Source organism: Tauraco erythrolophus, chromosome 1 (genome assembly GCF_009769465.1).
Source record: "Tauraco erythrolophus isolate bTauEry1 chromosome 1, bTauEry1.pri, whole genome shotgun sequence".
NCBI classification, from domain to species: domain Eukaryota; kingdom Metazoa; phylum Chordata; class Aves; order Musophagiformes; family Musophagidae; genus Tauraco; species Tauraco erythrolophus.
In genome coordinates, this window is record NC_141465.1 from 9,610,071 (window position 1) to 9,633,930 (window position 23,860).

At 40.7% G+C, this 23,860-nt stretch overlaps 1 protein-coding gene across 1 annotated transcript in view; it reads right to left on the minus strand.

Moving 5' to 3' along the window:
- Positions 1 to 23,860, minus strand: part of IMPG2 (interphotoreceptor matrix proteoglycan 2) — a 66,250-nt gene that overhangs the window by 12,085 nt on the left and 30,305 nt on the right. Inside the window, exons 7-15 of the mRNA XM_086622850.1 lie at positions 20,507 to 20,538; positions 20,385 to 20,408; positions 11,566 to 11,618; positions 11,022 to 11,113; positions 7,948 to 8,109; positions 4,959 to 5,017; positions 3,535 to 3,552; positions 1,268 to 1,512; positions 562 to 644 (exon numbers count right to left, since the gene is read on the minus strand). Of these exons, the coding sequence (XP_086478976.1) occupies positions 562 to 644; positions 1,268 to 1,512; positions 3,535 to 3,552; positions 4,959 to 5,017; positions 7,948 to 8,109; positions 11,022 to 11,113; positions 11,566 to 11,618; positions 20,385 to 20,408; positions 20,507 to 20,538 (768 nt within the window). The remainder of the gene's footprint in view (positions 1 to 561; positions 645 to 1,267; positions 1,513 to 3,534; positions 3,553 to 4,958; positions 5,018 to 7,947; positions 8,110 to 11,021; positions 11,114 to 11,565; positions 11,619 to 20,384; positions 20,409 to 20,506; positions 20,539 to 23,860) is intronic.

The window sequence follows — 23,860 nt, forward strand, 5'->3', positions numbered from 1 at the left end:
GAGAAAATTAGGATTTCAAGAAGAAAAAGTAGAAACCAGTGGCTATTATTTTTCTGTGTTTCCTTTGCTGGCATTAAGGGCATGGCCATCATTTTAAAACCGAACTGAGAACTTTCAGTGAAAGCAATACAGTAACAAAAGGAGCATATGGAACTTACTCCTTCATCTCTTCTAGCAGCCAGCTTTACTGCCTACATCTATTTCTCGCTTTCCAAAAAAGGTAGTATTGTGGGAAGAATCATGTCTTTAGAGCAATTTACAGTCTAAACATCACGAAAAATCAGACAAAGAAAGCTTAAAGAAGCAAGACCTGGCTGGACAACCAGGAACACACTACTGCCATGTAAGAGATGTTCACAGAGAACTGTTGTGCGAGAGATATCAAATTATCAGATCAGAGATTTTGCTAGGGGTTTTACTCCAGTGTACAGTGTGCCTTCACTACTACTTATTCTGCATGAACAACAGAATGGAGAAGCTTTGGGTGCCAGCTGTAATTTTGCCTTGCTGAGTTAAGTTACTCACATGTGTCCAAAGACCACTGCTCAGAACCATACTCACATCCAACTCTGGGCGCTCCAGCACAACTGGATGCTCAGTAATCCAGGATGGGTCTTCTGGTGTAGAGTGTAGTATTTCTTTCACTGTGGAAATATAAACATTTGGGATATAAAGGCTGCAGTAGCAGTGTGAGGAAGTTCTTTTGGAAGACTGACTGAAAAACCTTCCCTGATCTCAGGTTTGTGAGTAAAATATTTTCGAAAAGTTTGCCAGAGAGATTTTGTTTGTGGAAAAGCCCCCAGACCACTTACAGGAAGTACAGAGGAAAGACAAGAACAGAGAGGTGGACAGCACTCCTCCGCCACCTCTAGCAGGATCATTGCACATTCAGCAACAAACCAGGTGTTTCCTTCGTGCTGCTTGAGGCCAACACAGAGCTACTGAGCTGAAGGTCATCTTGATGCAACATGCATGAAGGGAACCACGTTCCCCCTTCTGTTACTGTCAACTGCTGAAGCATTACTGAAATTGCATATCGCAAACCTCGGTGTCAAGAAAAAACTGGCTAATGTGATGGATTAAGACTGGGTTACTACTGCTAAGGACTTGACCGGGTTACGATCAGAGAAAAACAAGCTACGACACAGTTGGTTTTGTTGTTTCATTTTAATTATTTGGAGGGCAGCTGAATAATTCACTCATCTCTGACATTTATGTTGTAACATTTCAGATGTGTGACCACCAATGCGTCATAATTAATACCCACCGTTAGTAAGCTGGAGAGAGTTAGGGTCTAAAGACAAGGAAGTGTTTTCAAGCAACGCATTTTTCTGAAGGATTTCAGCAATATAATCTCGGAAATCACTGATGGTGTACACAACGGTTGGATTATCCTCGATGCCCATGAAAGAGTTGTCCTCCACCTTGTTGGAATGAAGGTTAATCAGGTCCCAGGTGGCATTGCTGATAGCTTTTCCATCAAACGTAACTGCATAGAGAACTTCCACCCCACTTCAGTTGTATAAAGAGAAGGAGAACACAGATAAGACATGCAAGGTTTACCAACGTAGAGCGAACACTAGGATTTATTTTATTCCCCAAGAACCTGTGTCAATACCCTTTTTTAATATAAAAATACATTGCTTTAAAGGATTCTAAAGACATTTTCTTTTCACACTTATGTCTGCCTGCCTGTGCTTTCCACCACTGCAAAGTTCTCAAGGAAAAGACTAACCAGAACCTGACCTCTGGTCTGGTCCCAGCCCTGTATTTCGACCAGCGAATGGTAGGCAGACCACGAGCAGACCAAAATGTTGGCTTTCTGCCAGCATTATTAATGGGCCCACCAGCATGCAGTGGTGCCAGTGATGATTTTAAGATGATGACAATGATGGGAATGGCTCTGAGGTACGAAAACAGCCTGGAAAGAACAGGATGCATATCGCAGCAATATACAGTAGCAAGAGAGAGCCCTGATCACTGTCACTGTGCAGTGTCAAACTGCTCGAAGTAATGTCTGTAATAGTAATAAAACGGTATTTAATACCACTTATAATTGGGAGTGTTTTTCTACACTTGTTTGATCATTTATTCTTTAAAAAAGTTTTGTATCTATCTAAAGTTTAGCTTTTTTCATATTGACTCTCCTCCATTTGCTTAATTTTTTTTTCCTGAGTATGTCTGGACGTCCTTTCCCACACGACAGCGTAGGTAGCAATCAGATTTACCGTACACTGGGCATAAGCACAAGAGAGCTTAGAAAATACAAAATATTTTGACGTTGCACAGAGCACAGCAAGAAAATGAAGTAATCTATGAAGTGTTAGAAAAATGTGCTCCAAAGACAGGTTTTCCTCATTCCACAGAGCTGGACTGGATTGCTAAAGTAATGGCTCTGTTCAGAGAAGTCTCTAAAGCCCCTGCGCCAGATACAGCAGAGACAGAATCAGCAAACACACTGACTAAAACCAGGAGCCTGCTGGAGTTTTGCTGCTGGCTCTATCCTTGAGATGAGCCCACCACAGGCTCACCATGGGCACTGTCTGTCAGCAGAGGAAATAAAAAAGCACAGAAGCAGTGAAAAGGCACAGCGAAGACGGAATAGAGTATGTTCCTCAAAAGTAACATTTAGATTTAACACAACTGTGCTGTCAGTTGCAGTTAGTAATTCTGAACTAGTAACTACAACACCATCATCTGTCTGGAAAGGGCTAAAACATCTGGTACTTAGAACACAACTTTTGTGAATAGTTGCATGCATCTTAGTCTGCAGAAGTGCAGAGTAGTAGAAGATGGCTTTAAGTTTGTGAAGAGATTTGTGTTTTCTAAGCTTTCTTCTAAAATTAAACTGCTCATTCTCTGTAAAACTGTGCAAACTGGTTACGCCTTTACTGAGAAATACACAAAAGAAAATAATACATCTAGTAAGTTAAAGGCTGCAGTTCATTTTCTATCTTGTGAAATTCTTAAAATAATACCAAAGGAGGAAAAAATCTTTGGATGCTTAACCTGCGTATATCTTACAAAAAACCCCAAGTCCAGACTGATCCCATCTTCTGCTACGGAATGTTTGTAAAACTCCTGCTAAGATGCACAGCATCTCTGGCCTTGAAGTAGCTACGCCAACTGCCTTTGCTGGTTTTCTTACCTACTTTAGTTCTATAATAATAATAATCATCCCATGTCTATCCAAGACTTTGCTGCAAAGTATAAAGACTTGAGTCGTCATTAAGCAATTTTGTTTCCTTCACAAAAGGGACTCCTATACACATTAGCCCAGTAGCTGACTTGTGTTTAGGAAGATTTTCCCCAAGTATTTTTTTATGATTAGGACATAGATAAGCAAATTAGGTTAATCTGTAACCAAAACAGAGCAGTTGCTCGCACTTTCTGGTAGAAACCCCTCACGTAATATTTATGCTGGATAACTATCTTGCTCTGGAGCCAAAACTACAAATTCTCAAAACAGTATCCTGCAGCTAAACGTGTTTTTCATCTCTATTATGACAATATATATTAAAAAGTTGTCTTTACCTGTCCTCCTCAGGAGACCTGAATATAAAAACAAAACAAAACACAACAGCAAAACCTGTTAAATCAATGTTATAATTTCCTTCAAGTCTTTTGCCTTGAACAAATTTGCTTTGGTGTTCTACAGGGCACACAAATTTGAGAAAGATACAGCAAAAGGGTTATAAGTCGCATAGTTATTCTGCTGCATAACTGACTGTTCTGCTTTTACTGAACTGGAATATTTCCTACTGACCACAAGGAATCAGCAGAGTGGAACCATCTCAACTCCCTGCAAATAGTGAGGTTAAATCGCTGGCAGTACCAGGAGACTCAAGGCTCACTAATTCTACCTAGAGGTTTGGTTTACAAACACTTTTCTGGTCATGCACAGCAGAACACAGAGCTCTGCTATTCTGCCAGAAATACCAAACTTTTATTTGTCTTCTCAAACGAGCCGAGAGCTCACAGCTGTATTAGACAGCAAATACCAAGATGGAAGGTTTTGCTACCTCTCAGGCTGGAAACTGAATGCAGTTGAGGGTCCCAACTGTAAAACCTTTCTCACTATCGCTTCTTTGTTACCTGCATGTATTCTAGCTAGAATATTCCAGCCAATAAATTCTAAGAAACACAGTTCACAAAAATCTCAAGGAAAACAGAATTTAGATTAACTCATGAACAGTCTCACTAGATTCTGAAAGTTACGTCCAGTCCATTAAAGAAAAATCGTAATTTGTGATCCACGTACCCCAAAACTTAGACATTGGATGTATGATGCATAACACGCAGGATCCCCTTTTTCCCCAGATTAACTTAAAATATCATTCTGAAGCACAAATTGTTTTGAGGAAACTAGTCTTTAAAAGAAATATTTGTAAGAATAAAGAGAGTTAAAACATTCCATATCATTTATCAAACTAGTCACACAGTTTTGCTCTGATCAAAGGAAGAAAGACTGTTACATATCTCAAACACCAACATTTAGAGTCATCCCAAATTAACATTAAGAAGTCGAATAAAAAATTTAGGTACACCACATTTTTCTAAAAAGGTTTCTTTGTTCCTCCTTGTATAATACTAGGACATGTCAACAGTACTGAAGAAGTATCAGATATTAATTTTGCATTAGAAAAGACCTCTTTTAATTTTAGGACAGAATCTTGAATGAGAATGCCTGGTCTTAAAATCAAGGCAAGCATATCATGTGAGATTCTCCGGTGGATGCCAGGAGCAAAAAAGAGATGATTACATTTACATACAGTTCTGTATTTCTGTTTCGACCTCTGTATGTAGAGGTATCAAATATGACAGCACTTGTCCTTTGGTTAATACTTCCTAGGAACATCCACGCACATGCTTGACATTCTTCCAAGAGTGGTGCTAGCACATCACACCATCGTACATGGTCAGTTTCTATCACCACATATGCATCAGTATCTTTTTACCTGTAATCCAGGACACGGATGCTTTTGTATCCAGGTAGTCCTTCAAATACACTTTTCATCTATTTTGAGAGGAAAATAAAAAATTAACATGGATTTCCTCCACCCTACTCATTTAGTGAAAAATCAGGAAATATTTTCAACATTTTCTAAAAACGTATCTGAGCTGTTATATCTAATAGGAGAAAATTGGTTGAACATTCTCTTTCTTCATGGGAGAAGAGTTTTGGTGACACTGTTTCATTATTAGAAAAGGAAAATAAAAGGATGAAGAACAATATCCAGCGTTCCCCAAGAACTGTATAGAAACATTCAAAGGGGGGGAAATTCAAAGAGGCTCTGCAGAGATCTGCACTGCCCATAGCAGACTCCATTCTTTCTCTTATTTATGCAGCACAAACCCTTCTCTGCCCAAAAGGTTTCCATTACCTCCCAAAGCTCTTTGGATTAAAAAGAATTCAGGAAAATGCTCTGGACCTTAGCAACTTAAACAAGAGGAGCAGTGGCTGCCGCAGGAACAGGGACCTCTTAGACTCCAAAGAGGCACTAATGCATCACACAGTGCAAAACATGGCTCATCTCCACTGCCCTAAACATCCAAAGGGGTCAGGAGTGGCTGGCAGTGCTACTCAGAAAAGACAACTGGGGGCAGCAGAACAGTAGCGTATCGGGGCCCAATTCAACAGTCAGCTGCATTACAGGAGACGAAAATACTGCAGGTTCATGCCGGTTTGGGGTTGGTTTTCTCCTCCCAAAAAATCCTTGCCAGTTGAGGATTGTTTTTTACTCCTTAAATTCTTCTTCCCCTCCTCAGTCTCCCTATTTTTAAACTGTCTCTGGTGAGACTCAAACAATCGAAGTGCTGACGACTTTCTGTTTTTCAAGAGCTTCTTTATTCAAGCAGAGAGAAAACCAGGCAAGGGATCAAAGGAGTGGAATATCCACGTGCCAGGTGGACTCTGTCCCATCTGACATTTCTTCCACACACACACACACTATGGCATCGCTACTTGGCCACACAACTAGGAAAATTAAGATGTCTAGCCTACGCTAGCAACTTGTGACAGTTGTGGTGATGCTTTTTGGCGGCAGTGAAGAGCACATCTCTTTCCCATCTGGCCCAGGATCTGGCACAGGGTTAGCCCCAGTAAAGGGGATTCAACAGAGAACCCCAACTGAATGGGACTATGAAGAAAGCAAAGCTAGAGAAAAGATAAGCTGCTTGATCTGCTGCTGTATGGCATTCTAGATGCCTCTCTCAAGAGAAAGGAAAGACAAACTCTCTGCCCCAAGAAAAATATGGTAATAAAATTACAATAATTACAAATAAAATTTTAAAAAATAATGGAAAAAATAGGGAGCAGAAAGTTAGAAGACAGCAGTATGATTGTATTTTAAATAAGCATTTGTATGTTGGTGGGCCAGTAACTTTGTAGCATACAAATTAAAACATAAAATTTTAATTAAAATTAAATTAACTTGAAATCAAGTTTTAATAAATCAAGTATATATGTCTCTATGTATACATTTATATGTATATGCACATATGTATTTTTTCTTTGAAGCAGGTGCCTAACAGTCCAAACCGTGGTTCATTCCCACTGACTCCAATGGGATTTAAGCATATGTTTAAGAACTCTTCTCAGGCTGGAGGGTTTTAAAATGTGCCTACACACACTGCTGATCCTGGGTGTAAATGAGGAGTAAGAGTTGCCTTGGCAGCCTGGATTTCAGGGAGTATCTCACTGCAGCGCACAACAATTCATCCGAAACGTCGCTGCTGAGCGGAAACGATGACCGAGTTCTGCTGTTTGCGTCTTCTTCTGATTTCTCCACCTACAGAGAGATTCTCTGGACTGACACCAGAGTTTCTTTTACAGTCCAAAACCTGGACGCTGTGTAATCACTACGATATCCTAAATCTCATGTCAGTGCTCAGCTTCTGTAGGGGACCCAGAGCATGGCCGCACAGGCAGATGCTGACGGACCTGTACGCCTTCTGCCCGCGCTCCACGTCAGCGCTGTGCTCCACCTGAATTACTCGAGCTGCCTGCCAGCACTGCCTCAGCGCAGGTCGGCAGCTCTGAACTGCAGCTGATTCATGTCCTGCTGTTTGAGTGCAGGGGGGCTGGTTTGCTGGGACCCTCACGCTACCTTTTTCACTCCCCAGTTTCAAACCAACTACGTTACGGAAGAATTCAAACTGGACAACCAGATTAAAAAGTGCTGTGCTCTAAGAAGACTGGTCACTAAAGAGATGTTAAAAATGTCTAAAGAGATCTTTAAAAGTTAAGATTTTCAAGTCCTAAAACTTTAGGAACTAATGAAGTTGCATCAAGAGGCAAACAAGTGTTTTGTCACTTCTCTGCAAGCTTAAAACCTCTACTGCAGTAACATTGATAGGGAGAGGGACTGAAAAATTCGGAAAGGATGGTAAGGCCAAAGTTAGCCCTGGTACAAATAGGTTTTTCAAAGGACTAAAATAAGAAGAAATGTTCTTCATTTATTAATAACATCTAGCTTAGTTTCTTTTGCTAACATGAGGCAAAGTAAATTAATGAAACCAGAAAAGGGGGGGAAAGAGAGAGAGCAGTCCCTCAGAAAGGTCTCATTTACAGTATGTGCCCATTCAGGGGTTCAGCATAATTGTCGGATCCTCTCAAAAGCACACTCCTACCTCTTTTGCCTGCAAAACTGATAGCAGGCTATTTCATGGGAAACACAAGAAGAAAACTAGAGTAACTGGTCTTTGGCAACTGGAATGCTACACACAACGTACGGCACTCCACTGTTTCAAAAAGGCAGCGTGTGTCGGACAAAACGGAGTATTCTCATGGAGGGGGAATATCTTCCTGCCTGCCTCAGGCAACAAAAGCCCTGAGCTGGTTCTGCAGAGCCCGTGAGAAAAAAGCAGTCCTGACACAGGCGCTGTGTGCTGCTATTGCTTTGCAGAGCCAGCAAAAAGAAAAAGGAAGTCAGGGAGGGTCATCACCTGAGAAATGAATTGTTCAGAGAGCAGCTGACGCCTCTCAGCAGCTGGGTTGCTCAGCTCCTCACTGTACTTTTCACCAACCATCAAAATGCTGAACTCAATGATCTGCTCAGTTACAGGTCTCACTGGCTTCTCATCCTGCTTCTTTATCTCATTATTGATCTGAAAAGGAAGGAAAAAGGGAGAAAACAAGAAGTGATGCAATGCCTTTTATTGTTGTTTTGCCCCTTGTTTTCTTCCCAAGAAATAAATCCTTGTTACTCACCACAGACCAGATTCCTACCACTATCCCAGATTTACTCCATGTAAAAATCATCCCCAGATATGCATAGGTACATATGGTCTGCCATCTGTCAACTACATTCCTAAGCTTAGGTCCAAACATCTTTCTTATATGGGCCAGAAACTTCTCCATCTGCTGCAAACCTGGAGGTTTCTCTGGTTTGTGATGGGGCAGGAAACCTGAGCCCTCTCCACAAACTCTGTATGGACAGGAACACCCCAGGGCATTATTGGTGGGCCACACTGATGGTCACGGATGTACTTAGCGACATGTGGAAATGGCAGTCCATAGCACAGCACGCTCACTTGAACCATCAGCCTGCCCGTTTGCCTTGCACTATAATGGGGTGCTCATGAAGCCTCAGCAACAGAGGTGGCAACTAATGCAGCAGTCTACTAAGCAAAAAATTTTTTGGAGAATTCTTGTATTGCAGGTAATTCTATTTTCTATTTGCACATCTTTACTCTAATGCAAGTCCATCTAGTTGACTTCAGTTACAAACAGAAACCTCAGGATGTTCCTGAAGCAATTTAAAGTGCAACCATGGATACACCAACAGCTCACTTGAGCCCAGTCAGCCATAGGCTGATTTATCCAAAATTTACTCATTTATCACAAGGCTTCTACTTACTACTCCACCTGGGAGACAAGTTACCTTTGACAAGTTTAAATTCAGAACAACACCCTGTGTTGTTCAGCCTCAGCAAGTGAAGGATCCTCCTAGACATACAACGGGCATTGGGAGATCTGCGGGGATCTCTGCCAAGTTAAACTGGTGGGCTTCAACTGACAGGTCTGCAGTTGCCCAAGGAGCCCTGCAGCAGCGGCTGTGCAACGCAGTAGGGAAGTGTGTAGCTGTGGTGGCTGCAACGGGCAACAGTGTATTCCAAATTTTAATCTAATTTGAATGACTGAGCAACACAGGAAGAACACTTTCTGCTTGGTCCCTTAGTATTTTACAACCAGTATGCTGCTCCTTGTGGTATCCTGAAAGACGTGAGAAAAAACAGATCTTGTTTTCATGGTTTTGTTCTAAAACAAAAAATGAGGATTTGTGTGGGAGAGGAGGGAAGGCTGGCTTAAGTTAACTTTAGCCAAATCACCAAATGTCTTTGGGTATTTACATGCAGTTGCTTTTTCCCCCATTAAAAAGGAAAAAAGAGAGCCAATAAAACGGACCTTTTCAGCAAAACTGCAGCCTGTTGTACGTATGGTGCAGGAAATGGAAAAACTTTTCTCCAGAAAGCTTAGCTGTCATCAGTGAGCAACTTATATTTTGGGACTCTGTAAAGTTTTTAGTTAAATTCTCTGCCTCTCCTCATCCCTTTTTGACTAGACAACTTTGTTCAGGACCAGAATGACCGGTACGCTACTTAAAGCTATTCAGCATTTGAGAGGTACATTAAGGGGGCAGATATGTGCTGCTACTATAGGGCTGTTTGCAACTCCATGGAGTTTCAATCATTTATCAGTCCCCCAAAACGAAAAGTAGAGTCAACACAAGAGTGCAGAAGATGAGCTTTGCTCACTCTCGGTCTTGTAATCTGCAACGCGTTTTGGCTGCGCAGAGCAATGATGAGGTGTGATGTAACTGTATAGAGTGAAAACACTGTAGGAGCAGCAATCTAATTCTGGTTTCTTTCTGATTTACTGAGTGGTCCTGCCCTCTGCTCAGGCAGAAATATTTCAGGCAGTTCTGTTTCAAAAAAAGAATGGCGTACATGAGACCAAACCACAAGTGTTCTTAGTACGTAATATAAAGTCAGGCCCTGGAGTTGAGTCATTAAGTTGTCTGCCTGTTTCACATTCAGTATTTATTCTTGGAAGCACAATATCAGAGCTCCACAGACAGCCCTGAAAGCTCTAGAAGAAAGTACGGTTTGGCCCAGCTTTGTTTCATGGCCACACAAGGTTACAGAATAGCACACAGTTAAACCCAGTGCCATAAATCAGCTTGTACTTACAGGCGGCGTGTGCAGCTTTGTAAGCTTCTCAGTAAATCCCATGAGAGCTTCACGTTTATTAAAAGAAAAAAGTCAGCTGATTCATACCACTGGTTTTCTTCAGTCAGGTAGGCCCACAAATACTGCAGTTGCAATCTAGAGTTTGGGCTTAAATTTTAATCCAGAGGAGCTGTTTCCTGGAAGCAAATACTTCCCTGGGACCTGTGTGGTGGTCAGCAATTCTGAAAGCCAGCTCACTTTTTACAGAGGCGTTTTAAATATTTGATGTAAGTTTCCCTGTGTTGGGAGTTTTGTTTCGATATCAAGGTAAGGTTGACAGTAAGATGGTAAATAAAAGTTCAGGTATGTCAGCAGAGGAAAAGGAGAAGAGAATTGGAAGGAATCTTCAAGGCTATCCAGGCCACCACTCTGCTCCCTACACGTTTGTACCACAGGGACCCTTGAAACACTACTACAGCAATTTAAGGTGTATTGTGTTTTCATAGGAATAATAATGCTCCACATTCTTTTTGGAGCTTTCAAAAGCCCTAGGCATTCTCTCTCTAGTCCTATGTCACTAGCAAAATCCTCCCCTGGTAGCTCAACTGATCCCTTCTCCCCCACTGTGGGGAAAGTGGCATTGCAAAGCCTCTGCAAAGGGAAAAATAACCACCCAGAAAATTATTTTAGAACTTTCTAAAGTTCATGCCCTGGTTTTATGAAGTCTTAATTCAGGTTAACAGACTATGCTACCAAGACCTTTAAATACTAGGAAATGCAAATAACCACAAACAATGTTATTCAGGAAAGGCCACGGAATGCTGAACCAAATGAAAAAAACCACTCACTGTAGTGTCTGCATCTTCGATCTCATGGATGGTACCACCCACAGGACTCTCCACGGAGATCTCATGAGGGGGAGGAACATTGGCAGCTGCATCTGAGTTTGAAAAAGAGCAGTGTTACTTTGTTTTTTTCTTTTTTATACCTATGTATATGTAGTTTTACACAGAAGCAGTTCAGCAAGCATAGACCAACAGTAACATTTTATTCCTATTCCCATTGTCGTGACAGAAACAACACAGGAAACACCTGAAGAGCCTGAGGAAAAGTATCAAATACACTAATCAGAGTAAAATGCTAATGTTCTGTCAAAGTAGATGTATTTTTGGAAACATGAAGTTAAGTGCAGTAAAAAGTGCACAGAACTAATTTCTCAAGTAGGATTTAATAACAAAATGATGTCAGCATATAACATGATCTCCAGATCACAAACAGCATTATTTGGAGATGGAAAAATTCACATCTCTCTCTGAAATCCAAACAGCATCAAATTTCTCAATTTTCTAGTAACTCGTAATCAGCCTAGACAGGAGCGATAGGAAAACTGACCTCTCAATGTAGTAACATCAGCATCCGAAGCCGGAGTTGGAGTCCCACTACTGCTAAAGAAAAATAAAATCAGAAACTCAAGGTGGACATGGTGAGATAGTTTTATTAGTTTTTGATTTATCTGTGATTCTGCTGCCAAACCAAAAAGTACGTTTGTGGAAGAAATTTGTCATGGTACTACTTGGCTGGTAACATCATAAAAAGCATGGTTTTTTGCAATCGTAAAAAGTATGGGTTTTTGCAATATTTCAGTTATCTTTTGCAACTTCGATATCAGTTCGCTTGCATCACACAACACATCATGTGCCTCTCCCGGCTGCTAACTTCCTTATATTCCAGCTAACTCGCAGTCCCCCTCAAAACATGTTTTGCCTTCTAGTGGTTCTGTAAAGGAAGCAAATGTGAAAACCAGATACAAAACACAAAGACAACCTGTAGTATTCTAGAAAACGCTCAGTTTTTAAAATACTCTCCAGTGCACTAAAACATCCTAACTGTTCTGAAATCACTGCAAGAAGATGGGTTCTTCTCGTCACGACTTTTACCCTGCTTATTTGGAAATCTTCAGGAGGCATTAGTTTCCAAATCCAATTATTGCATTCACGCACACACAAAATAACTGTAGGCTGAATGTGGAAAAGAAAAACATTTCAGATAAAAATCAGATGAAGACTTTTTCTTCAGCTTGAAGAAAAACTAACTGCTTTGACATGGCTTTTACAGTAAACCCAAGCTCCTTGGGGCAATTTTTGTAATCCCTGAGCAACTGTCAAGTTACCAAGAGTGGGAGACATGCTCTGACAGAAGCAAATCTTTCCTGAATGAAGAAAAAATTATTTTTCAGGTTTGTCATACGTTTAATATACACAGCCCAATCTGTAAGATTGGAAGTCTACGTGCTGGAGAGAAATGGAACTTCAGACAATCATTCAAGTTCAATGCATTGAGATATTTCTCTTACTTCCAAAGGAACTCCTTTTTTACTGGTGGTCATACTTGTGCCATAAAATAAGCATGGCAGCAAGGAGTCTTCACTGTCATATATGCAAGTGCTGGTGCTATGTGAGCCACATCTCCCAGCCTTGCCAGCTCTGATTTTTAATTCACATACTAGATTATTGGTCTCACAGTCTGTCCTCAAGCCAAACTCCAGTCAAGGTTGATGGATATTTTGCCTCCTTCAGGATGTACAATCAGTGTCTCTATCACTCCAAAAATCAAAGGCTTCCAGCACCAGCCAGACAACCAGATCCAAAGTGACATACTAGAGATACCTGGGTACAAGCATATGATCAGACACAGCTGATAGTTTCACTGAGTTAGTGTCTCAAACTCTGTTTCTCCCCCTGCCTCTCACGGACATGTAACACTTGCCAATAAAGAGACCTGGAGACAAACTTGATAAATATTCTATTTAAGCCAAGAATTTTTTCACCCATCCTTTCTCAGGAGGCACAGGCTAGTCTTGCACATAACGATTAAAATACAGCAAGTTCAGGGAATGTTAAACAGACAGGCTGACATCTACATAGCAATTCTAAAATACTGATGAAAGATAAAATCATCTCCAGGTGAACAAAGCAGAAAATACTTATTCAAGAGTTTAAACAGAACCTTCCTGTATTCTTCTGAACAACTAAAGCTCATGAGCTATACGCAAGCTTTGAAATGCACAGTTATTTGTGTCTGCTTCCATCTCGTGGACACTGCTACCTGTCTTCAGGCAGCACAGTGCAAGAAAACTCTCTACCAATTCTTTGACAACTTCAGTAAATATTGGAATGACTTCCAAGACTGGAAAGCCAAATTTTACTAGGAAGTGTAATTTAGACAAGATATCCTCTCTTACCCTCTCTGCCATTGCCATCACACATAGGAAGTGTCACAAGTAACTCGTTCAAAAAACATCAACTTCCTTCTGCTAAAAAAAGAGCCCAAAACCCCATATTAAAAGAATTCCTATTTTCTTAAGAATGCTGATTATATTTTAGAGGGATTTAGTTTCTTTACTTGTTTATCATCTTAGAACTGAAATAAAAACTATTGCTTAATTATTAATTGGTCAGACAAAGTATTGTCCAAATAAATTCACTTAACTCCAAGGATGCATTACTCTTACCAATTTCAATAGGCATTAGATGACATCTATACCAGAGTCTCACAAACTACAGCATCAGTAAATAAAGCATGTTAGTGCATCATACTTAATGACGGTACGTTCGGAAGCAAATATGTTTTCAGGAGAGGTGAAACAATCTGGGATTTTACTTTTTACCAACTGTTTAGTGTAGCTAAGGTCAGAATAAAAACTCAACAAAAGCCAAGCGATGTGCAGTGAAACAACTCTGCTACAGGATTTGTAACCTTCTGTTCAGCTGTAGTGCCCTAAACCACATACAAGCATCAGCTGAGCCTTGTATCAACCTCCTTTTGTCGAGAAGGGGACACCAAGAGACGAGATTCGTGTTGGCAGAAAATAAGGGGAGAAAATAAGATTTAAAAGTTCATGGGCTGAGATAAAGACAGGAAGATCGCTTACCAATTACCTCCCCGGGCAAAACAGAGATGTTCATTTATTGCATACAAATAGATTTGGGTAGTGAGAAACAAACACGAAAACACCACCTGACTCCTCCACCCTTTCCCAGGCTCAGCTTCGCTCCTGACTCCTCTACCTGGTGTGGGCTCTGCAGGGGCAGCAGTTCCTTCGGGAAATGTCTACCCGCTCCAGCATGGGTCCTCCACAGCCCGCAGGGAATACCCGTTCTGCCAGGGAGCGCCACCTCCTCCTCCGCCTTCGGCCTCGGTGTTCCCTATGCCGCCATTTCTCATGCCTTCTGCTCCCTCCTCTTGGCACTCTCCCCGTCACTGCCTCAGACGTGGGCGCTCCGGTCAGTCACGTTAACTGAGGCACCGGGTGAGCCCCGCGGTGGCACCCACAGACCAGACGTGCCGCGGGGCAGCCGTGGCGGTGCCGACGCGCCAGGTTCACAGCGCGGCAAACCCCTCTCCTTAAGCAGCAACACGCCACGCTCTTTGTCAAGGACGGATGATGTGGTCTCACTGGCACCGATGGGCTTTTAATCACCAGCCCCCAAGAGCTAACCAACTTTCTGACAAAATTCCAGCTCACAGCTGGGCTGAAAATTAAAAGCCAAGGGCTTAAGTAACGCCCAGTAAAAGCTTAATCAATCTAAACCAAGCCAGACCAGTCAAGTACCAAATTTGGTCAAAGTAACAGTTATCACTTTTTCTCAGGAGGATAAAAACACTGTTTTAAGAAATTCTCCCATAACCAACCTCACTTTATGCACAATGTTGTTTTTTCATTGCTTTACCAGGATGGTGAGGTTTGCTTTCTTTTTGCATTCATTTCTTTTTGCCTTCTACTTCTCCTTAATGTTTTGATTTTTCAAATGCCCACTGAATAACCTCCTAAAAAAGCAGCAATAGTGCCAGGAAGCCACTCAGAATGCACATGACAATGCTGATACTGATTTACCTGAACACACCACTCTTCAAGGTAAACATAGATCCAAATTCCCCTTCAGTCACACCATTTAAAATATTGGGGATTTTTTTTTTTCCGGGGATTAATCCAGGGCCCAGGCTTCATTTTTAACTATACCTACATAAGCGAGCCACTCCAAGTGGAGGGACTATATTCCAGCAAGAGCTTATTGTGAATTTAAGACACATACATACAAAACATAATTTCTATTGTCCTACCTGCACGAGTGATGCCCTGGACCACCTTGGCTGAGCAGTAAGCAAAATATAAAAACATACACATATGTATGGAGAGGCAAGAAGGAATATGCACAAGCAGATGTCTAAGCAGTAGGACAAGCAACACTGCACTGTGTTTCCTTGGCAGAAACAACTGGTTTCAGATCATGCAGCTCTGTTAGACACCTGGATCCAGGTAGGTGTAAGACAAGACCCATAAGGGCCTCAGAAGTTGATCTGAAGCAAATAGTGCTTATGGACAGCCAATATGTATTAATACAGCAAACACAGCTCACAAACACAGGCTACATTCCCCTTTTCCAAATCCCATGGTAAGTACTTCTGTGTGACATCAGTCGCGTCAGGAAAAGACTCAATGAGTTCCAGTCCACCAAAGCACAGAGTCCTACTGACTCATAGGCAACTGCAGAGCCTAAACAAGTTATTTATGTGCAGCCACACTGTGTTATTAAGAAGAAATATCACTCTGGACCTGTCAACTGGGGCATCTGTGATACCATTTCTCACACCTCCATGATAAAAAGGCATTAATTACATTTTTCTCCACATTACTACTCAAGGTTTAACACAAACTCGACTCTGTGGCTGAAGAAGGTAACATCTTCAGATCTGTACCACGCGTTCCAGAAATCCATCAGTTCACTAATTTGAACATCCTAAAGTCTATTTGCTATGTCAAGCATTTATTTTTCTTTAAAATTATTATATCAATGCTCATATTGTGCAAAGAAGGGGAAACATTTTTATGTTCTGATTTTTTCCTTTTTAAAAATTTTAATCACACGTCCTTGAACTAAGTAAGTATGTGACTTCAGAAGTACTTTTATCCAAGTACAGAATACAAGACTGAGCCTTGTATTCCGGTTCTTTTCCTTTGAAATTGTACTTGCATTTTTCTTAACTTTCATTTAGGTAGTTCTTTAATTTTGACCTCTTTTGGTTTTAATTAAAGCAGGACAAACCTTTCAGATCTGCTACCTGACAATAAGGAGCACAAAAGAAAACACACAACTGAAGAGGAGCAGCGTGGAACTCTTCACACGGGGTAAAGCTGTACAGACCCTCAAAAATTTCTGGAATGAGCAATATCATTGCCAAGTCCAAATGCAGACAGTAAAGGAGCTCAGGTGTGCTTCTACTTCACTGCAGGCAGAACAACTGAGCTGTGGAAATTATCTCAGCACAGAAGACAAACTCTTTTCCTTTCATAAAGCACATTTAGATACAAAAGGTACAAAATTCGAGCTGATACATCATCAGTCATTGCTGCCACCACTGATTAAAGATGGATCCTAAATTTGCCAATGTATTTCAAAGCAGAGGATATGGACAGGACAAAGGAGGCCCAGACACGATTTACTGTGACTAATTTCAGTGAGTCCGGAATCAGCAAACACAAAGACACGTGCTCCTATTTATTTCATTTGACATTAATAGCCACTTCTGAAGAAGTGAAAAAGTAGTGCATTATATTCATCCTTTTCAACTATTCTACACTCCTTATCTTTCCTTCAGTACGTTGTTGTGCATACAGCATTCAAGCAAGGCTATGACATAAAAGCTCTAGCTCTCTACCACAGCAATTTGTGCTACTGCTTCGCCTTCAGCTGCTTCTCAAGATCTGGCTTTTGACTTCCCCAGGAATCAGACAGAACAGCTGTCCTATTGTCACGAGACATACTCCAAAATTAAGAGGGCAAAATTCGTTATTTGAAGTCCCAATGGCCCTACTGAGCAAAGTAATCATCAAGAGTCTTCAGCTGATGTAGTGCTCCTGCTCTTCCAACTGAGGCAAAATTCCACGATGTCCACTGGGCTGCTCTATACACATCTGGATTATGTCCCATATATCACTTTTCATTTGAGGTTTTCTCCTCAGTGGTACTTAGTTTAATCCCTCCGTTCCCTAAAAGGCCAGGCCAGCTGAGCGTTGAACCTACGTGAACGCGTGCGCGAGCCTTACGGGAACAAACTTCCATCCTGCTGTTACGCAATTGTCCGTAATGCCGGATTGTGAGTTATTCTGGGAAGCAAATTACACAAGTACAAGCCACCTTTCTGTAGGCTACAATAAAACTATCCTAGCATTTAACTAGCTGAAACCAGCTTTTTCCAGCTAGACAGAGACACAGTATTGATGTCTAGGTAGGATTATGAGATGTATTAAATGATTTAAATCACGGCTTCAATTCTACAGCTGTTTATAGCTTTCAGCACAGTTTTGCTTTAATCTAGAAAATTAGTGTAGTTAAAATGACCAACAGATATCCAGGGTATGTCTTCTGTTCCAGATCCGCTTCAAATTAAGGAAACAGACCGCCAATTGTTTCACAGAAAAAAAAACCCAGATTGGTCAAAACTCATAAAATTAAAACACTCTTTTAGCTTCTTGTGTCTGGGCTATGCTCTAGAAAATGAACCTGCTACAAAAATTCCTACACTCTTATCAGTGGGAAAACAGCCTGAGAAATGTGCCTAGTGCTAGGCTTCCAAATTGAAATGACTTCTTCTGCACAGTCATCAGAGAAACTGGAGTTCCCCAGAGGACAAGTCAGAGCACCTCTGTTAGACCCTGGCTTCAAGGCATCCTCTGGAGAAGCCTGTCCTTCCCTGGCAATGTGGGAGCCTCACCTGAACATCTCAGCTAGATACCTAAAGCTGGTGCTTCGGCCAGTCCTGCCACCCCTTGAGACATGAGACCAGATCAATACCCTGTTCTGACGCAGGTGGCACAGCTGGGTGGCAAGACAGCCATGCTCAAATCACTGGACCAGCCTCTCTCTGCACATGTGGGTCAGCAGGTGACTACAGCACTACCCGGGAACAGCAGAACCGCGCTCACGTCTCCTGCTGTGCAGGAGGGACTTGATGCTGGATTTCCCACACTGTGCCTTAAGGCCTGGAAGTGATCCTACATCGAGTACTTACTCTGACTTCTTACAGAACATTCTAAAAAGGTCTTCATTTTATTCTGATGTGTACTGGGAGGTCTGCTGTATTTTTGCAGGAAATAATAATGTTGGCAATACTGAGATGGCTCACTCACTCCTGTTGATGGAAGATGTCTGAAGTTAGATGAGACATCTTCTACCTTTGGCAGCCAATCATGGCTTTGTTTTTATAAGCCCTGGCTTAAAAACTTCACATCTTAAACCATGAATGCTCTAAGATGTCCAGAACCCTCTTAGAATAAATTTGTAGGTTTTAATATTGCCTAAATAATTTATATTAATGTCTTCCTGATCCTCCATTATCCAGAACAAATCTGTTTCTATCTCACTGCTTCAGTCCTGTATCATTCTCTTTATGCTATAAAACACTATCATATCCAAGCACAAGACAAACAACTTTTAGAAGAAAAGATATAGTAAACCCCAAGTTTAAACTGATGGTGATAACAAAGATCCCATCCCAAAGCTGTAGACAACCTAAAGTAATACATGCTGGGATAAAAGCAGTGTATTTTTGAGAGAGATGCAACAGCCCCACAGTGAATTGAGTTGGGCAAAGCTTGCCAGTTGTCAGCTGGAGCCCCTTTAATGCCTGTCAAAAGCACTCGATAAGATGCCTTTTGTACAACATTAATCACTCCCATCCACCTTTCAATCAAACGCTGGGCTTTTTGTATTGTTAGGTTGTTCAGCCCAGTGCATGTAGTCACTCTAGATTAATTAGTGTTGACTAATTCTTCTCATTTATCTCTACATTAGTATTATGAGATTTCCTGAATAATTAAATAGAGGGTGATTATACAGTAGGTTTTCAAACTCAAACTTCTTCACAAAGATTAAATTTTTTTTTGAGTCTTCAACTTTCAAACCAAGACAACTGTATCTCTGAATTCACATTTTCTGATAAATAAGATATGGTCTCATTTATGTAAAGAGCCAGTCTAGAGAATGACTGATACTCATGAGAAAGAATCACACCCATAAAGCTTACAAGGACAAGATTATTTTTTAAAATTTATTTTCTCTTTGAAAACAAAAACATATAAAAGTTTGGTCAATGTTGCATTCTCAAAAGAGAAAGTTCTGAACAGATGTAAGCTACCCGGTTGACCTGGAGGCTTCTGACCTATTGACCTGGAGGAGTGTTCAGTTCAACAGGACAGAGAGAAACAAAGCTCTTAGGAATCACTTTTGGCCTTATCATCTCGTGTTATTAACTTTAATATATAATGTTCTGGTTATGAAATCATTATAAGGATACCTAATCTGAGAGGTTGTGGTTGTTTTTTTCTTAAAAGTCTGTTAAGTGATTACTCTTCCCAGTAAGTGAATTACTCGTATTTATCACAGTTTTATACAGCCTGTAAAGCAGGGAATTGAACCTGCCAGTTTTTCAGATGAGTTCAGCACTGGGTTGTTTGGGTTTGAATTGCTCTAAAAACGTCATCCTAGATTAAGCCCTGAGTAGGAATGGAGTAATAATAATTTGAACTGTTTTTCCTTTCCATTCAAAAAAAACGACACGAAAATAACAGGTCAAGTTTGGGCTTGCTTTGGTAAAAAGAAGCCACAATTCAGACTGCCTTTCATTTTTATGGCCTGCTTAAAAGCGTGAGGTGCCCAAGCAGCCAATTCCCTTGTAACTGTTTTTAGAGCACATCTCTCAAAAGTTTTTTTTAAAAAGCTTTTCAGAAACATTCCACTTCCTTGCTTGTTGCAACGATGACCAGCACTACCTTAAAGCCTTTGGGAAAGGTTCGCAGGACAACCAGAGCACAAACACAAGTAACTATGGACACATCTCTTTCCCAAAATAGATTTTCCCCACAAAACCTCTTCAGGTAAATAGCCTGCGTGTGAGCCTGACAGTCAACAAGGTGATGACATACTTAAGCAAAGGTACAAGCCCCAGATTGGCTGAGATATTTCGAGCATGCCAAGCATGCCAGGACAGCCTGCAAGAGGTTCACGTGCAAGAACCACAGGATTTCTCCATCGCATTTTTCTATATGCACAAAGGTGAATTTTGTTCATCTTCAGTGCACAAATCGACTCCAGCAGCAGCAAGAACTGGAGAAAGGACAGATCAGGAGCCTTTAAAAAGGGGAAATTACTTACCCACATGACCAATCAGTGCAGGAGCTGAGAAGAAAAAGAGAGAAAAGGTTAGAAAATGTCACAGCTCAGCCCTGCTGTTACCTCCAGAGAGAACAAAATGCAAGGCAGACACTGGTACTCACCTGCCCATTGCTTCCTTTGTATAGGACAGTTTCTGGAAAACAAACAAACAAACCAACCCTAAGTACATTTGAGTATCATAAGATGAAAGGAAATGAAATGCAGTTTATACCTCTTTGTTTCCTCTTTTGTGCCAAAATAATTCACTTTTTTTTGTTCTATGTTCATTTGTTAAGTTCAACATTTATTACATTTCAGTCTAGGTTTGTCAGAAGATGCTCTGCATTTCTGCATTTTCCTGCAGGAAGAATGTTCTCTTGCCTTAGAGGAGGCTAGCAATAAGATCCTTCTAAGCAAGCAGTCTTAAGAAATACAATATTACTTCTGCTACTTGTCTATAGATTTAAAACCATCTTTTTGAAAGTACAGTTACAGCCTGGAGTAACATAGTAGGATTAGTCTGATGACTTTTTTTATGGTTATACGAGTGACAGGGATGACATTTTTTCATTTATTGGTGTATAAAGACTAAGGCAGGGCTACACAGCTCACAATTTTTCATCAAAATTCTCGTGGTATCAGTGCCATTTGTTCTAGAGAGGAGTCATGGCAGTTTCTGTGAGGAACCCCAAAAGAAGTGGAGATCTTGAGCAGTTTGCAGCACAATAGCTGTTGAGGAATAACACTGTGTCCTGCTGCTGTATCAATGTGAATAGAATAAAAAATACTTATAGAAGATTATTGTCCAGCCACAAAATTTCTGTTTCTCTCTGATTTGGGGGAAAAAGGGATTGTTTGGTCGTTTGATCATTGGGCTGGCTTTCTTTACATAATCAATGCGGGTATATTTTTCAGTAAACCCAAAGTGGATCAACTCAAATATCTACTTTTAATTTAAATTACAACATACTTAACACATACTATTTTCACTTTGAAAATTTCTCTGCAAAACACTCATATGTATTTAGTGACCTAAGGACTGTCACTCTGAGCTACCCTCGTCATTCTTTTCATGAAGGAGTGAAAAGGCAAAAGAGACTTTCTGAGCAGGTCTTCACCTGTGTTTCTGAGGAAGTGTAGAAATCCATCTTTATTGATTTGGAGTCACGTCAATGACTACCTTTCTGTTCTTCCCAGGACATCTGTGTGATCACAGCTAAAACAGCAGGCAGCCTGAGGAGGACTTGTCAAAATACTAATTTCAGTCAGTTTGCTTTTCATCATGTCCTTTGGCCAACCTATACTGTATAAGTCCATTAAATGAATACTTATGAAAAATTGAGACACAGCAAGACCAGTTTTACGTGACAAACCAAGAAACTAACAAGACTAGGTAGTCTAACAATGAAAAGACTAACTCAGAGACAATAAAACTGTACTGGACTTTGGGTATTGGGTTGGTTTTTTCTTTAAGGGGTCATGACACTGCACCTATGCAGTGCTTGTACTCAGCTTCAGTGCGCTGGAATCTGCAAGGAATAGAGAGACTGATTCCCTCTCTACGAGCTTTTGGAAAGTTTGTAAGTAGCAGCCCATATAGTAAAAGGTGTTTGCTCATTAGAAAAAGAGACTTTCTTCCATGTTCAGTCAGTCAAGACAGTTCATAGGTGCTATTAAAAACAAACCTGGTTATTAGGGGCTGCACACATCTTTTTAATACTACCTGGTAGTCCGTACCCAGCAGCTTTACTCACTAGTCCACAAAGACAGCAGAGGTCAGCATAGTCCTGATCATTCCATAGAGCAAGGGAACGGAGAGACCTCAGTGAGGGGTGTCTTGGCCAAAGCTCTGCAATGTTGCAGGGGAGCCTGAGGAGCTGGTGGTGTCCAGCTTTCCTGAGCCCTGGTCCCAGAACTTAACCAGTATGTCTTGTTATTTTTAAGTCTTCTGTTCAATAAATCATAAAACGAACTCAGAAGAATGAAACCTGAAATGCCAAATTATTATTTTAATGGCGAAGGCCTAGAATAACAAACATGACACACTATCTCCACACTATCTCCACATCTGCAATTTTTTTTAAAAGGCACCAAACTACCAAGTTGTGATCCAATTTTGCAGTAAACTAGCAAAGCCTAATACTGTGTGACTGGCTTTGAATGACAGCCTCTGTGTGGGGCAGCTGGATTATTCCTTAATTCCCCTAGTTCAGGACAGAATATTCTCTCTTCCTTGTAAATCACATCTTTTGTGAAATAAAATAACCTTAAAGGATTACATGCTTTAAATGGCTGTTTAAGTGACTTGAATTTTCACAATTCTCTCAGATAAAATCTCCCCCTGGATTCAATGGCAGCTTTGAGAAATAATGGTAAAAATTGTCACCCTTACATTTGGTTGCTACATAATGCTGGGAAGCTATTGCAAAAACAATAAGAAAAAAATGCATTAACTGTAAATTACAAATGAGTATATCAGTCATCCATTAAAACCCATATGCCAACGCAAAGCTTGCACAGAGATTATTATCATCTTGCAGTTTTGTGTTACAGGTAAAATCTTAGGGTTTACAGTAAATCCAAAAGGTAAGTAAGATCTCAATACTCAGTCTTCAGTTTCTCACACTCTACAGAGGGCTGAAGAACAGATTCACACATTCTGGATCAGTCCTACAGACTGAAATATAAGACTTGGTTTTTATTATGTTAAATGGTGGGGGATGTTTTTCAACTGAGATGTGAAAATGAAGCATCGCCCTATTGCTAAGATGACACAGTCTGCAATAGTTTGTGGTGTGGTTGTCTTCCTCTCTCTTAAATGTCTAACTTGCATTCCAGTCTGGGATGGGGGCAAGCACTGACATGTTTTAATTTCATGGCAAACAGGCACCTTTTTTGCCTAATTAGAAGCCAAGGGCTCTAGAGTTCTAATACTGACGTGGTTTCTCATTTAGTACAGAACAGCCTTTGCCAAATCACCTCACCTCTCTGGCTCAGTTCCTTCATTACCAAGATATATAAATACGTTTAGATTTTTATTTGGGTTTTTTATATTTGTTAATATGTTATAAACATACCTACCACACAAGGATCTGCAAGGATTAATTAACATCTTTACCCTTTGAACACTTGAAGTGATCTATAAATAGTTCTACCTAGCAGCAGCAGCAGCCACACCGAAGCTCGAGGGGATGGCTTTTACTCAGCAAAGACACCTCCGGCAGCTGCTTTGTACAAAATCAGTTCTCTTGAAGCAAGACCTTCAGAACATTTTTATACCAACTAGTTTAAAGCTGCGAGCTGAGTTTTGTGTCAGTTGCACAAGTGCTTCCCTTTTTCAACAGACCACAGTTAGTTTTATATAACACAAAATTACCACAAGAGTCCCTAGAATTAAACACAGGCTACCACAATACCACAAATCACTTGCAGTACTGACTGGATGGATGAGCTGCTGTCAACTTGTGAACTTGCAA